The sequence below is a fragment of the Psammomys obesus genome, unplaced genomic scaffold (genome assembly GCF_907164565.1).
Source record: "Psammomys obesus unplaced genomic scaffold, mPsaObe1.curated_primary_1811, whole genome shotgun sequence".
NCBI classification, from domain to species: Eukaryota; Metazoa; Chordata; class Mammalia; order Rodentia; family Muridae; genus Psammomys; species Psammomys obesus.
Genome location: NW_026592238.1, coordinates 1 through 14,881, shown reverse-complemented (window position 1 = coordinate 14,881; position 14,881 = coordinate 1). Strand labels below are relative to the sequence as shown.

At 54.2% G+C, this 14,881-nt stretch overlaps 1 protein-coding gene and 1 long non-coding RNA gene across 3 annotated transcripts; one reads left to right on the top strand and one right to left on the bottom strand.

Moving 5' to 3' along the window:
- Window positions 1-985: 985 nt before the first annotated feature.
- On the bottom strand, window positions 986-10,215 carry Trabd (TraB domain containing). Of its 2 annotated transcripts, XM_055613071.1 has the most exons (10): window positions 10,064-10,215; window positions 5,683-5,746; window positions 5,294-5,372; window positions 4,622-4,788; window positions 4,155-4,295; window positions 2,306-2,416; window positions 2,065-2,204; window positions 1,676-1,848; window positions 1,486-1,597; window positions 986-1,365 (listed from the first exon to the last, which is right to left on the bottom strand). In XM_055613071.1, exons 1-10 carry the CDS (start codon window positions 10,186-10,188, stop codon window positions 1,188-1,190), a joined length of 1,290 nt encoding a protein of 429 aa, XP_055469046.1. In that variant the 5' UTR covers window positions 10,189-10,215; the 3' UTR covers window positions 986-1,187. The 2 variants fall into 2 exon arrangements, with proteins under 2 accessions (XP_055469046.1, XP_055469047.1); XM_055613072.1 differs by lacking the exons at window positions 5,683-5,746; window positions 10,064-10,215 and adding an exon at window positions 5,444-5,668.
- Window positions 9,579-14,814, top strand: LOC129681189 (uncharacterized). The gene is made up of 3 exons (XR_008720810.1): window positions 9,579-9,666; window positions 12,392-12,610; window positions 14,629-14,814. It is a non-coding gene; the product is annotated as an uncharacterized LOC129681189 (long non-coding RNA).
- Window positions 14,815-14,881: the final 67 nt, after the last annotated feature.

Here is a 14,881-nt window from a genome sequence, read left to right as displayed (position 1 = left end):
CAGCTCAGTGTTTCACCTGATTTGGCAGTCAACACAAGGCTATCAGCGTGGGCTTGGTCTTGCCAGACTGTCCGGTACGCCAGGAACCACAGCCTGTACACCAGTGGCCCTAGGTTTGCGGCACACACCGGGCGCCTGCCTACTGCCCACAGTGCAGTTTGGGTGTCCCACTTAACGCACAGGGTCAGGTCTAGCCCCTACCAGCACCAAGGGCAGCCAGGGAAGCAGGCTCTTTTCTGAAGCAGCCCCACACCACACTGAGCTGGAGTGGAGTCTAGCAGGGGCTGGTCTGGACCCCCAAGCTGACTCTCTGACATACACTGCCCACTCAGGGTACACACACACACACAAAACAAAGCAAAAACAAAACAAACACACACACACACACACACACACACAAAAGAACAAAAACAACAATAACAAAAAAAAACCAAACCAAACCAAACCAACAAACAAAAACAAAACAAAACAAAAAAACTGACTTCTTTGTCCTCATAGATTTAAGGCTTGTATTTCCTGATAGTTGCTTCAGTTTGTTTTTTCTTTGATGTCAAAATTACCTGAGTAAAAAACTTTTTGACATTAAAAAACAAAACAAAACAAAAATCAAAAACAAACCACAGACTCTCTGTGGGCAGAGGGACAGCTCACAGTGCCACATGCATGTCTAGGCCAGCCAGAGGCCCTACAAACCCACAGAAAGGAGCTCATGGACACCCAGCTCCCCAGACCCGCCGGCCCCAAACCCACAGTGAGATGCTCTCAGGGCCAGATGCTCCTGCCGGCCAGAGCACAAGGCACAGTGAGGTAGGTAAAGCGACAGCTTGCCAGGCCCACCCTGGCATTAAGGGTGGGGCACCTCAGTGCCTCCCCTCAGCTTCTGGCCCTCTTGAAACTAGGCCACTGGGTCTTGACTCTGTGGATGGCCCTGATGCCTGTGGGTGGCCCCCACAGTGTGTGTGTGGGGCTGCTGGGAAGCCTGAGCTCAGACAGTTAAATATTCTTTATTTGGGTGGGCTGGGCATGGGAAAGGCAGGGGAAGCCTGGCCTAGGCCCCCATAGGGGGTGGCTTGATGCATCTACACCCAGGGATATCCCCAGACAGGAGGTGCCAGCTCCTCGGAAGCACCAGATGTGATGCAGAGGAGTAGAGGGCCTGGGTGTGGTCTCTTCCTTGCATGGTCCTTCTACCAGCCTGGCCGGGCCTCGCTCACCCTCTGTACGCAGAACTGTGCAGCAGGCAGTGATAGGACCAGGTTCACGGTTCGACGGCCCATCCAGTACAGGCTGTAGCCCAGCAGGCCAAAGAAGGCAGCCTTCAAGGCCGCCCGGGACACTCTGCCTGAGATGGATGGTGGGGGAACTCTGTGGAAGGGAGAGGTACGGTAGGCCTGGCTGGGACTTGTACCCCCAGGGTCTTCCCATGTATGGGTCACCCCCACGTGCAGCTGCAGGGATTGGGGGTGAGGTGGGGAAGGCACTCACGTCATGATCTCCTGGATGTTGAGGTCGGTGCTCCAGTTCTTCTCAATGCCAGGCACATGACCCATGCCAACAACTCCCACAACCACAGATGGGACACACTTCCTGGGCTCAGCTGTGAAGGGAGGGCAAAAGTCAGTAGCAGGCCCAGGACCAGTATCTTGGGGCATCCCCACCCTGGGCTGTCCATCACCGTCAGAGGCTCGGGGAAGCTCAAGGCGCTGTGCGGCCTGCCGCAGCATATAGGTCAGATAGACATCACGCTCGGAGACAATGGTCCGGTGCAAGTCAGGAAATTCCCCAATCATCTCCGCCATCATCTGTTCCAACAGGTCCTTCTGCTTGCAGCGCTCCACATCATCTTTGCTGAGGGCAGAGGGCATACTAGCTCAGGGGGATGAACAGAGATTTGCTGGCAGAGCACGGGGACAGAGGCCTTGCATTGTTGACCCAGGCCAGGGACCACAGCACTGCAGCGTGTGTTTGGAGTTTAGAGTGGGAAGATGACAAGGACTGTGTGAGGAGACTAGGTCAGGTGCAGGTGTGGAATGTGCCATGGATAGGCCAGGGTGGCTGTCCTACCTGATTGGGTCTGACAGGAAGCACAGGCCCCAGGCCAGCTTGACCTTCTGCCAAAAGGAGAGTGCAGCAATGGCCCTCTTAAAGGTGACTGGGATGGGCCGATCACCCAGGTGGAATTTGCAGAATGGTACCTTGCTGGCCTGAGCAGAGGCTGAGTGTTACAACTTGGGACACCGTGGGTAATTCCCACCAGCCCCTATCAAGGCAGCCACACATCACCGTGGCCGTGGCTAGCACCCACCTCCTTGAAGGCCTCCCTGAACTCGCCACCAGGGGCCATGCCCAGCTGCTCAGTGATGTGCGCAGACACTTTCAGCAGCAACATCTGCATGAGTCCAGACATGAGGCCATTCTGCAGAAAGAGGAACCATGTCAGCTATACTGCAGAGTTAGCAAGACAGAGCAGTATGAGGACGTTAGGGTGCCCTTGAGTCAGGCTGCTTCCAGTGGCAAGGGAAGGGCATACTGGTACACGAGGAGAGTCTGACAACAGCAGGTCATCTTGGCCTCAAGAATCATTCAAAACTGTTTCCTTTGAAAAACTTTTTTTTTTTTTTTTTACAAGATGGTCAAAGATGTTGAACAGGGGCTACATGCCTGAGACTACTTGACCAGTTTAGTCTGTGTCTGAGGCACAGACTAAACCTGAGCAAGCAGGCTGGTAGTCCAGCACCAACAGCGAGCTTCAGTACTTGCCACATCCATCTTCCGAGAGCAAAGAGGCCCACAGTGCACTGGCTGCCTCTGGTCTGGCCAGGCTGGATGGGCCCTGAGGTGTGGGTTAGCGTGCATGGCTGAGACGGCTGGCAAGGGCCAGCTTAGGAAGGATCGCCTCATAAGCTGCTGTGTGGACTGTTTGGCTCCTGATTCAGGAAAGTGCACTTGGAGACCTGGTGACCATTTATTTGATTCGGGGAGGCAGACTCTGAAGTCTAGGCTGAGCCTGAGACTCAGGTGGAGCGGGGCGTGTATTTTTTGTTTTGTTTTTTTAAATATTGCCCTGATTGACTTGGAACTTGCTTTGTAGACCATGCTGGCTTTGAACTCACAGAAATCCACCTGCCACTGTCTTCCAAGTGCTGAGATTAAAGGTGTGTGCCACCATGATTGGATTGTGGGGGTCATGAGTCAGACAGTACTGACTACTGGAGTAACTAGAGCCATTGAGATCAGCTGGGTCCACCTGGCCAATCCTCTATAAAAACTGGACACCAGTAGCCTCCTGGTGAGCAGCACCTGTGCATGTCATCACATACTGTTGCTGGGAAAAGTCTATCTGAGACTTCTTGAGGGGATGGGTGGGCAGCAGGTGCCAGCCTCTCCCCTCTGTTCACCTTCACCTGTGCCCTCATGATGGGCCCAGATATGAGCACATGGCTTGGCCAGTTGTGTGGCTCTTCTTCCAGTGCAGTAACTGTTTCAAAGAGGGCGTACATGGGAGAAGGGGAGGGAGAGGGGAAGGTGACCAGGGAGAACACTAGGCTGGTGTTAAAACCATGCCTGAATGGATGGTGACTTCCTTTTACAGGCTATCCAGTAAAGGTCTATGGTGACGTTCCTCATCTGGGAGATTCCACAGTGAAAAGTGCTCAGAATGTCTGGGAACACTCACATCAGACTCTAACACTTGGTTCCTTCAAAGAAGAGGAAGTATACTGCAGCTGGGGCAAGAGGGCAAGACACGCCTGGTGGCCTCAGAAAACCACGCCCACGAGGATGTGCTACTATAGGCTGATTCTCCCAGCCCTGCAGGGCTGGCGCGGTGTGGATGGCAGGGCCATACAGCAGTGTGGCGGCCAGAATGCTCAGACCCAGCACTCCAGCTTAGCAGACCAGAGTTCTCAGCTCTGCCCTGTCTTGTGGTTGAGCCTTATCCTTCTCCTCTTCCAGCCTCTGTATCTCCTGCGTGAGGGAGTGGGCTTGCAAGCAGGGTACTACGGCACTGACCACAAGGCTGGTCCAGTGCCATCGGCTCAAAGGGAAGACTCTGGGCTCTGAGTCTTGGCCCCTTCTCTGAAGAGAAGGGCAGCAGCTTCCGGTCCCCATGTAGACCTGGGTACCCCTAGCCTATGGCCCACTCACGTACGCACCTGCCTGACAGCCTGCTGCAGCTTCTCCAGGTTGATGTCCTTGGCTTCTCGAAGCAGTGTCCTCTCATCCATCTTCAGCATGGATACACGGTACTGACAGAGTTCCACAACCACCACATCGGGCTGCAGCTCCCGGATAGTCTGCAAAGCAAGGCCACACTCGCTGGACCCCTCCTATCGCTTTCCACATGGCTGTTCCACGCTGGACAAGGAGTCCCACACCAGGGGGCAGCCAGCATTAATAGCCTGTGTGGCTTAAGTGACAAATTCCAGAGAAAGAGCAAGCAAAGAAAGCTGAGGCAGCTTTACTTGCTAAAATGAAGAAGCGTGAGGCTTCGAGCCGTGCAGCAGGAAGCACCACCTCTCATGCCTGGGGGACTCTAGAGCTAGAAATGCCTGCTGCACAGCTCTTCCCTCGTCCCTGGCCTGTGTCCCTGCAGTTCAGACTGCAGACGCACAGTGCTCACCTTCACTACGTCCCGCTTGCTGTCGTCACTGAAGTGAGCAGTGCCCACCACGTATACCCTGCTCCCATCCTCAGCCACCAGCTGGGTCACAGTACGCGGAAGGTTAGGCCGTTCACGCCGTCGCTTCATTTTCATGTCCAGGAGCAAGTTGAAGGCATCCATATCAGCTGTAACAACAGCAAAAGCCATGGTGAAGGGAGGTGTGGGGGCGGCATGACACCAGGGCACAGCTGCCTATGGACTGGTTACGGAAGCTTTCCAGCTTCCCAGTGAGAACTGAGTCCCATTGGACAGAATCTCTGACAAGCAGTTCACTCTACACAGCCGGCTTACCCAGATGACCGGACAAGCCACCTGAGCACCTCTGTGAGTGGAGTACAGCTGAGGGGCCTGGGCAGGAGTTTCCTCGCTACCCTCAACTAGACCCAAACTGTCATAGGAAAGTGCTGTGCCTGAGGGAGCGGGGTGGCCAGGTTCCTTGGACGTGTCTCAGTCACATGTATGACTCAACTTTTAGGGGCTGAAGCACAGGCTCTGTGCAGCCAATTTCAGGATATTACAGGTACCTAAGTACAGTGAGGGGCTCATGCTGCCTTTATTCCCTCCCCACAGTCCCACCCCGTCCCTGGGACCCAGCACTGTGTCTATACCAAGTCCTGAAGGGAAACATACAGATGTTCTGAGGATCTCCAGAAAGCACCCTTGGCACTGCTTCTGAGGCCCCTGATGTTACCACAGGTTCCGCGTCAGCCTGCAGAGGGAGAGTTCAAGTAAGTGTCCAAAAACTTTGGCCCTACCCCACAGGTGAAGCACACTCCAGACCTGTTGTGCCTCCTTAGCAAGCTCAAACGGGGCCATTTGCCTCAGGACTTCTCCATGGAGGTACTTCCAAACAGAATCTAAAAAACCTAGTTGTCAAGGGCAGTATATGCACAGAAGCAGCTAAAGGGACCCAGGTTCCCACTTGGGGAATCTCACCCTCCCGTGTGAGCAGCAGGTGTCGCTGGGCTGGGACAAACGTTGTTCAGGAAGACATTCCATCAGCCCCGGCTTCCCCTTACCTCTTGAGCTGGCCTCTGCTCTTTCTCCATGGCTAACAGCAGCTTCCTGACTGATGAAGAATGCCTGAGGAGACAAACAGAATCCTTGTATTAGGCACCAGGGCCAGATCAGGGATCACGGTGATGACAGGACTGGGCCAGTCTTGAGTAACCCTTAGGACAGGACCTCAGCCTTCCTGTCCCAATGCCACTGGCGGCTACTTGCTAGGTACATGCTTTTTTGAGGTCTAGGGTCCTTCTGGGATGTGCCAGACTGGTGAGAGGCCAGCAGCCTCCTGAGTGACCTACAGATGACGACGTGTAGGGGAAGCCTCTGGCACACAGGGGCTCTGGCCCACAGCAGGTGTAAACACAGTGAAGCTAACCTGCACCCTTCTGAGGAGTTGTACTAACTCCTCTGGTGTTCTTGCAGGACACAGTGCTACTGTCCCCATGGTGGGGCAGGGGGTGCCCCAGAGCCTCTGTGAGAAAGCCACTTCAAGGAAACTCTCCATTCCTTTTTTAACGATGGCCATAACCGTTTGGCTATCAGCCAGATAAAAGAAGACTAAGCAAGATAACATCCTGAGGAGCCAAGACAGGCTTCTTTGTCTCTTGAACTGGAAAAACATGGAAGAAACCATTAGAAACCTGAAAAGGGGCCGTACCCTGGTAACCAGTCTATGGCATTGTGGTTCCTTACCGTGTCACTGGGAGCCCCAGGGTTGGGGGTCCATAGTGCCAGCTGGTGCAGAGGGAAGAGTCCCCAAAGGGGACAAAGGCAGCTTTCAACTATGGCCCAGCAAGGTCAACAGACTTAATGTATCTGCTAGTGGTCAGACACCTCCTACCTGCCAGCCATACAAACATACACACACACAAACACACACAGACTATGTATGTGTGTTTGTACGTGCACATGAGCAGAGTGTGTTTGGGTGCCTGTGAAGGCCAGAAGGGACAGATTACCCTGTAGCCAGCCTTTGCTACTTTGTGGGTTCTTCCCCCCCCCCCTTTATACCCCTCCAGTTCCATCCCTATCACTAGAAAGGATAGAGATCCATGTATCTAATTTCTTTCCTTCTGTTTCTTCTTTGAGTATGACTACTAACAAACCACAAAAACCTCTCTAAATGACCAACGACCACCAACCAACAGCCCCACATATCATTTATATACCCTCTGAAAAGTTCCCAGAATTCCAAATGTCACACAATCATAATATCTGCAGCTGGCAAAACCACATCTCTGCTAGAGCACGAGGCAACTCATAAGTCAGCTGCTGTGGTCAGTCTGAAGCAGCCCCACATCCCCACACCTGGGATTAAAACAAAAACATATTCTTATATTATTTCTGTGTTTTTAAAGAAACCCAAATTCCAGAATTCTCCCTACATTGCCCTGGAGCTGGAGTCACAGGCGGTTATGAGGCAGGAGTGTACGGTTCTGGGTCCACCTGACCTATCACTTTTGTCTGCACACTTCTTAGAACCTGTGGGCTCCCGCCTGCTCTGTGTTTTCTCTGGTCCCACTGGATAAATGGGATTCAGGGGTCTCTCTGGGTGTACTCAAACCTGTAATGCTGTGTTCAATATTACAGTGGGGCCAGGCAATCCTAAGCACTATGAGTCTTCTGCAAGAGGAGATAGGGTAGGGCCAGCTTGGGTTTCCAAGGCAGAGGGCAGTAGAGACCCTGAGGGCCTCTGAAACTCTGTGTTGCTGGCTCTATGGAGCTTCTGGCTGTTACACAGAGGCAAGCAGAGCTTACCATACTGCTCTGCCCTGGGATCTCCATCCTCCCTAGTCTGGAACCTGCCCTAAAACACACCTTGGACATTTTCTATAAAGGTCGGCACATCTGGGAACTGTCTTTGCTGGCTCTGAACCTGTGCCTGGTCAGGTCTACACTGAACACCACGGCGTCTGGGGTCTCCTTTCGTTAACAGCATCAAGCGCTTCAAAGAAACACGAACAGGGAGATGTGCGGGGAGGGCCCAGGAGAACTTGCCTTCCAGGACAGTGTAGGGACTGTCCCTCCCACTCCGTGGGACCCCAGTCGGGGACAGGGGGGTGTAGCCCAAACAGCAACCAACAGTGAAAAAGGAGAGGATCACCTTTGGACTGTCTGAACACACAGAAGCAAGCCGGCACTGCTAACAGCAGCACTAGGCCGCCAAAGGATGAGCTGAAAAACGTAACACATCCTGTTCAAGTGGGCGGGCCAGCCAGAGGCTGCAGCAAAGCCAGCAAATGGGAAAGGAACACGTCGTCTCTGCCTGCCCTGCCCTTTAGGAGGTGGGGCGGCAGCAGGCTTGCAGCTGGCTTGGTGGATCTACCCTCTGAAGCTTGCCCAAGGTACCTCCAGGCCTTTCAGAGGTATGGAGGCAACCAAAGCTGGAACCCTGGCTCCAGACAGCCTTGGAGACTCCCTGGCTGGTTCACAGCAGGGCTGGCCTCATTTCCAGGATTGGTAGGTGAAGGAACCCACAGGCTTGTCAGAAGCTAAATTCTGAGCCCTTTGATCATCAGACACCCACACACAGCACCAGGACCCCTAGTGGTTCTCAGGCCTGGGATACAGAGCCTCGGTGCCAGTAGGGAGGGGAAGTCAGGCAAGGCCACTGACAGCCCCTATCCTCCCCCATCCTCCAGCCAGAAGTCTGTGATTCTGAGTCCCTGGCACCATCAAATCCATGCCTCTGATTTCCCGCCTCTCAGATGCAGTTCCATTAGGTTGCGGATACCTCCTCACCCTGCTCGTTATTTCTGGCTGAACAATTGAGGCAGACCTCCACTTCCATGCTCACTCACCCAGGCACCTAGCACTGTACCTGCAGTACCACGCCTGCCACGTGTCCTTTTCAGACACATTCAAGCCGCAAGTCACCTCCTATTGCCCAGCTACCCCAGGGATCAAATCTTTTCCTAAGTCCCTAGGAGTTAGCCAACGGTTGACAGACCTGTTCCCGGCCAAGACCCCACTGTCAAACTTTCTCGGTATAAAGTCAGAGAGCTGGAATTTCGGTCAAACAGGCCTCCAAACAGCAATCCCTTCCTGAGCACGACTTTTCCAGGCCTGTTACCAACCACGCAAGATGCTAAACACCAGAACTTTTAGCATCTGCTAAATTTCCAGAACTAGCCTTAGGCCTCCGAAAATTCCCAGCAGTCTGTGGCTTTAGGAGAGAAAGCATGGCTCAAAGGGCAGGAAAGGCTCATTTATGTCAGGGTCCACAGGGAGCTGCAGCCCTGGTATACTATAGGTCAGTGTAACCACAGTTCAGCACTGGATCCAGAGCCATTCAGACATGCTCCCCACCTGCCCAGACCACAGCTGTTTCTCTTCTGGATCCTATTAATACCGTGTCCTATTCAAATTCACATATGGAAAATCTATGCCTCAAAGCAATTACATCAATAGGCAGATGTTTTAAGAGGTGACTGAACTCAGGTGAGGTCATAAGGCAGGCCCCATGATGGGATTGGTGTCCTTATAAAAGACCCTAAACAGCTATGAGGACACAATGAGAAAGGGTGACAGGACAGGCAGAGCCATCATCAAGCAACCCCAAAAACTAGCCATTCGACCTTGGACTCCCAGCCAAGGAATAAACGTTTGGTTAAATTCCTCAGTCCACCATCCTGAGCTGACACACCCATCATGCTGGTCACTCTCTAAAATAAACCAACTGTTTCTCAGATGGCAGCCTGGCTTCCTACCACTGGTCAAAAGCTGACCACGACCAACAAGAAAATCTAGACAAGCCTTTATTGCCTACTCAGAAAAGCAAGACAGAAAGAAATAACAGCGTCTGCAAAAGACCTGGCTCCCTCTTGTCCGTTTCTGGAGGCCTGGGCACTGCCAGACCCGGGAAAACCTGCTTCAGCAGGACATATTTCAACTCAAGTGTGTCAGAGCTGAGGGCCGGAAGAGGAAACACCACGGATGAAGAAGCCTTTTCAGGTGCCCCAGGGACTTGGTTTCTGTCCACCTGGAGATGCACGGTAAGGGCCTTGCCGGCTCCTGGCTACCCGTCCACTCTGCCAGAGCCCCTGCTGGCATCTTGCCCACAGCATCACGGCCACCGCAAGATGAGCTAGGGACGCAAGGGAGGGAGGCCCGGGGACAGCTGTCTCACATGACTAGCGAGCCTGCAGACCCTCCGCCTGGGGAGGGCGAAAGCTTGCAGACACCCCAAAGCCAGCGGAGCTCTTCTGAGCGTCCGGGTTTGTTTCTGGGACTCCCGAGCCCTAGAAAATCTACACCGTCCTCGGTCGGCCCGAGCCGATGGGAATCGCGCCCCTAGTCTCCGCAGTCCCCACCTGCAGCCCGCGCCCTCTTGCACGCGCCATCATGGCGCGGGGAGCCCCCGCCCGCCCGTTCGCCCAGGCCGCGGCGTACCGAGCGAGGCGGCGGAGCTCCTCAGCCGGCCTCCATGCGCGGGTCGCCGGGTTGACGGGGTGAGCCAGGGCGGGGCGAGGCGGCCGGACGGGCCGGACAGGCCTAGGGTGCAGACCGCGCGGCATGCCGGGAAACCTTCTCGGGGCCGCGCACTCGAGCCTCTGCTTCTGCTGGGGCTAAACGCAGAGCCCCGCCTACCCGCCCGACGCTCCCAGGTCCTAGAGCGCAACCGAGAGCACGCTGCGGGGTACTGGCCCCCGCAGTCCAGTCTGTGCAATGGGACTGCGTTCTTTAGGCGTCCGACACGGGCTGGCGCCCAGCAGCCCTGGAAAGAAACTAGGGATCGTATGACACGCTCTTCTGCCTTCCTTGGAGGATCACATGCCAAGTGGAGAGGCTCAAGGGCAGGACTGAGAAGCAAGAAGCTGACTTCACCCGGTGTCCGAGTTCCGCTGCATGTGATTGAGAGCCTGGAAACTGCGGGGCACAGGGTGGGTGGGATCTCAGTGACAGCTTCGCAAGTGCCGAGTATCAGCTTCGCAAGTGCCCAGTATCATAACCCGGGTCTGGGGCTTGCTAGTCTCCAACTGCACCTTAGAGCAGGGCATCCCGGGAGGGAGGGAGACCAGTTGGCTCACTCAGGCCAGGTCTCCAGGCTGCAGATCCTCTTGTCCAAGGTTTGTGAATGGATGGGAGGAGCCAAGTGGGTCCAGAGTGAACATTTCTTTGATTACTGTGGGGGCCGGGCAGTGACTACCCAGACTAGGCTCTGGCACAGACCCTCCAGAGAAGAAGTGCGTGCTGTCTAGTTCCCAGCTGTCCCATCCAGCCCTTTCAGGTTCCAGAAGGAGAGGCTGCAGCCCTGGCCCTGAGTTTTGGAGACCCTGCCTTTGACATTGTTCCGCTGGCAATGGCCCTCCTGGAGCTTGGCCATTGTTGGGGAGATAATCCTTTCTGCACCGGGCAGGATTCCCTCCAGCAGGCTGTTACACAAGAGGCCACATGGAGGCTGCTGGCAGGTATTTGCTGCTCTGCTTGTCTCCATCTCCGTTCAGCTTCTTGGTCCCCCAAAGGGCCTGGCCTCAAGGTGACCTCTGCCTTCCTTGCTCCGTAGTGAAGCGTATCTGGGGGTCTCGGCCCCGTGTTCATCTCCCCTCTTCTGGCCTCAGCCACATTCATGCTGCTCGACAGAAGGCAGGGGCTGGCTCAGATTTCAGACTGCCAACCCCACTCTACTTGTTCACAAAGCACAATGAGGGTACTCTCCCAGTACCTGCCCTGTTTGGTTGAAAATCTTAGTGACAGGCTGGTGACAGGAAAGGGCCTGGGTTCCAGTCCTGATGGAGCGGGATGTTTCTCCCTGAGCCTGTCCTTTCCTGGGGGCAGACCACGGTGCCGCCTCTCTTGTCTGCCTCCGCCTAGGACAGTTGTTCTCAACCTTCTTAATGCTACTACCCTTTAATACAGTTCCTCATGTCCCGGTGACCCCCAACCGTAACATTATTTCCTTGCTACTTCCTAACTGTAATTTTGCTACAGTTACAAATTGCTATGTAATCCCAAAGGGGTTATGACCCACAGGTTGAGGACTAGGGAGAGGGGGAAGAAGGCACAGGATGGGGTGACACTTTATACATATGCTGACCCTGAAGTGCCAGAATTCTATTTTGGCAATGTGGCTGTTGAAGGGGAAGATGATGATGAAAACCAGAGCTGCCCTCTAACCTGCTGGTGTCTACAGGGGCCAGAAATAGGAAATGGTGTCTGGAAGACATGTCCAGTCAGCCATGCAGGCAGGGAAACTTCAGTTCCCCAGCTAGAGCCTAGGCCTCCCCTACCTCTTAGGCTTTGCTTGGGAGAAAAGCCAGCTTGAGCTCTGTCTTCTAACAGCTGTTCCCAAGCGTGCTTTTGGTTTGAGCAGGTTCTGTTCTGCCACAGAGCGAGTGGGTGACTTACCACAGAGTTGGCCATATGGAAGGCCCCTTTGTTCAGCAGAGCAGCCAGCTTTCTAAGGGAAACCAATGCAGGTGAGGCTTGCTGGCAAAGGGTTCGACGTGGCCAGAGGGGCCCAGAGCCCTCAGAAAGTGAAAGGAGCTATCTGAAGCCACTGTGGGTATGTAGAGGGGAAGGGAGACCTTCCTGGGTTCCCAGTCAGCTTTGAGGGGTGCAGTAAAGAGAGGCCAGGTTTGAGAACAGCATAGAGCAGCCTGAAGCAGACAGGTCCCACACAAGTAGATCTTGGGTAGAGGCCAGAAAGCGAGCCCCAGGTTGGCAAGAGGTTCAAGCCTTGTCTAACCCCAAAGATCAGAATTATGTTTTTTTCTTCAGGTCATCTGCCTCCAGGAATAACTAATGGGAACGTGGAGCCAGAGGACACTTCTGAGGAGCAGGCTGGTCGTCTGCCCAGTACCCACTGTGTTGCCTGCTTCTGCAGGACACTGACCTGAGCCCTTTCCCTAGAAGCAGCACCACACAGAAAGACAGCACCAACCTCTCCCCCACAGGACTCTTCTGAGAGGTCCCTCTAGGCTCTATCCAAGACCAGAGGTGTGAAGTAGCTGCTGTATTGGCCTCCCAAAGAGCCAGTCCCTGGCTCCAGTTGGGCCCTGTGTCGTCTCCCATGTCTACTTCTGTTCTTTATAAGCTCTGCATGCCCAGCCACTCTCAGGACAGTCTATGGTCCGTGGCCCTTGGGAAACAGGGCCTGTGAGGGAAGTACAGCAGCTACACTTGGTAACACGCTGACCAGTGGCTCCCTAGGGTCTGGATGTCTCCCGCTCTGAGCCAAGCCCTTGGGTGCCCAGGCTGAGCTGAAGTTGTAGGGAGTGGCTATCACACATGCAGGCAGGACTGTGTAACACGTGCAAAGAGGCAGATGCTTCTGGGGAGGGCCAGGGTGCAGGAAAGAGCAGCACCCTAAGTTTTCTTGGGTTACTTTAGCTGCCATGCCTGCTCAATATTGTGAAGGGGCGAATTTGTGGGCCACGGGACCAGGGATTGTGTTCTCCAGAGAAGCAAGCAGCCCAGAAGCAGCCAGCTGTTTTCCCAGGGTTCCTTCGGGTCTCAGAAGCCCCTTTCTAGAATGTGTGGAAATACTTACTGCTGTCTGAAACACCAAGGACAGTGGCCAGCAGCAGCTCAGGGAGTGCTTTCCGGGGACAGGGTGGTTTTTGTTGTTTTGTTTTTTGGTATTTTTTGTATTGTATTGTTTGTGGTTTTGGTTTGACTTTGAGGTAGGGTCTCACCTACCTGGCTGGTCTGGAACTAGTTATGTAGACCAAGTTGGCCTCAAACTCAAGAGAGATCTATCTGCCTCTGCGTCCCAATTTGCTGGGATGAAATGCTGTGGTGCCACACCTGGCCATTTGCTCTATTCTGACCCTCTGTGCTGGGGCTTTGCCGGCTCTGCACAGGTGCTTATCTTCCAAGGCAGGCCCTGAACTGGCAGGGGACACTATGTGCAGTGCCCATCACTACCCCTTTCCCCGCACTCTGGACCACCATCTCTCCACCCGCTCCAGTCACTTCAAAGGCAGGAGCTAGGACACAGACGTGAGTCTGGCATCCATGCTGGACGATCCTCCACCTCTCACCTGCCTGACCTATCCCTTCCTGTGGAGGCCCCCAGATCTTTGCTTTCCCCTCACTCCCTCTGCCAGTGCCTCGCCCTGGTGCTCCCGGTGTGGTCCTGTGTGGAGTGGTGTGTCCTCTGTTATCTGAAGTAGAGGTGTAACTCGGTGATAGAACACTTGCCTAGCATATGCAAGCTCCCTTTTTGATCCCCAGCGTCCCCAACTAAACCAATGGCAGGGACCTTGTGCTCTGTCCTGGGCACAAATGGATACTAACAGGACATTTTAAACAAACGATAAGACCAGAATGTGGTCTCTGCATGGTCAGTATGTGTAGCATGCTTAGGCTGTGACTGTGGTGGCAGCTGCTGCAGTGCAGGACATGGGAGCGCTTTGCTCTACCCACCTCAGGCTTGTCCCATGGCTGGTTAAGGAGCTTTCAGGAGGCCCAGGCCAGGCAGAGGTGGCTGCTCTGGTCTCGTCCGAGGCTCCCCCTTTGATATATGCCTATGCCCCTGCATGTCTTTGGATTCCTGGCCTAGCGTCCTCAGCCACCTGTCTTCAAGACGTCTCTTGTTCAGACACACAGGGTCACCGGCCCTGGCTTGCAGGACTTGTAGCTCCACAGAGCCAGTTTTGTCCCACTGAACCCTGGGCCTGAGGTTGACCCCTGCCATGGGCCTTCTGATGACCATAAGCACATCCCTACCACAACCAGGTCTTACCAACCAAGACCCTTCCTGGGTCCTGCCAGCCCTGTGGTTCCTGCTAACATACCTAACAGGGCTCCAGGCCATGCTATTTATGTGCTGGTTTGAAGAAGAATGACCCCATATGCTCATGTATTTGAATGTCTGGTTCCCTCCAAACCACCGAAGTTGGTGGGCTGTTGAAGGCTTAGGAAGTTTGGCCTTGTTGGAGAAGGTGAGGTTTGAAAATGCCAATCCAGACCCAGTCTTTCTCTCTCTCTCTCTCTCTGCTTCCTGCCTACAGATCAGGATGTAGCTCTCAGCTGCCACTCCTGTGCCACGCCATGCCATGCCATGCCTGCCTGGCGCTGTGCTCCCCGCCATGTTCATGGACTCACCCTCTGAAACTATAACCAACCCTCCAATTAAATGCTTTCTTCTTTGAGTCACCTTTGTCACCGTGTCTCTTCACGGCAATAAAACAGTAATTAAAGACACTCTGTCCCTCCACGGAAAGCTCTCTGAATACTCTGTCCTCCCACAGCCCCACAATCCAG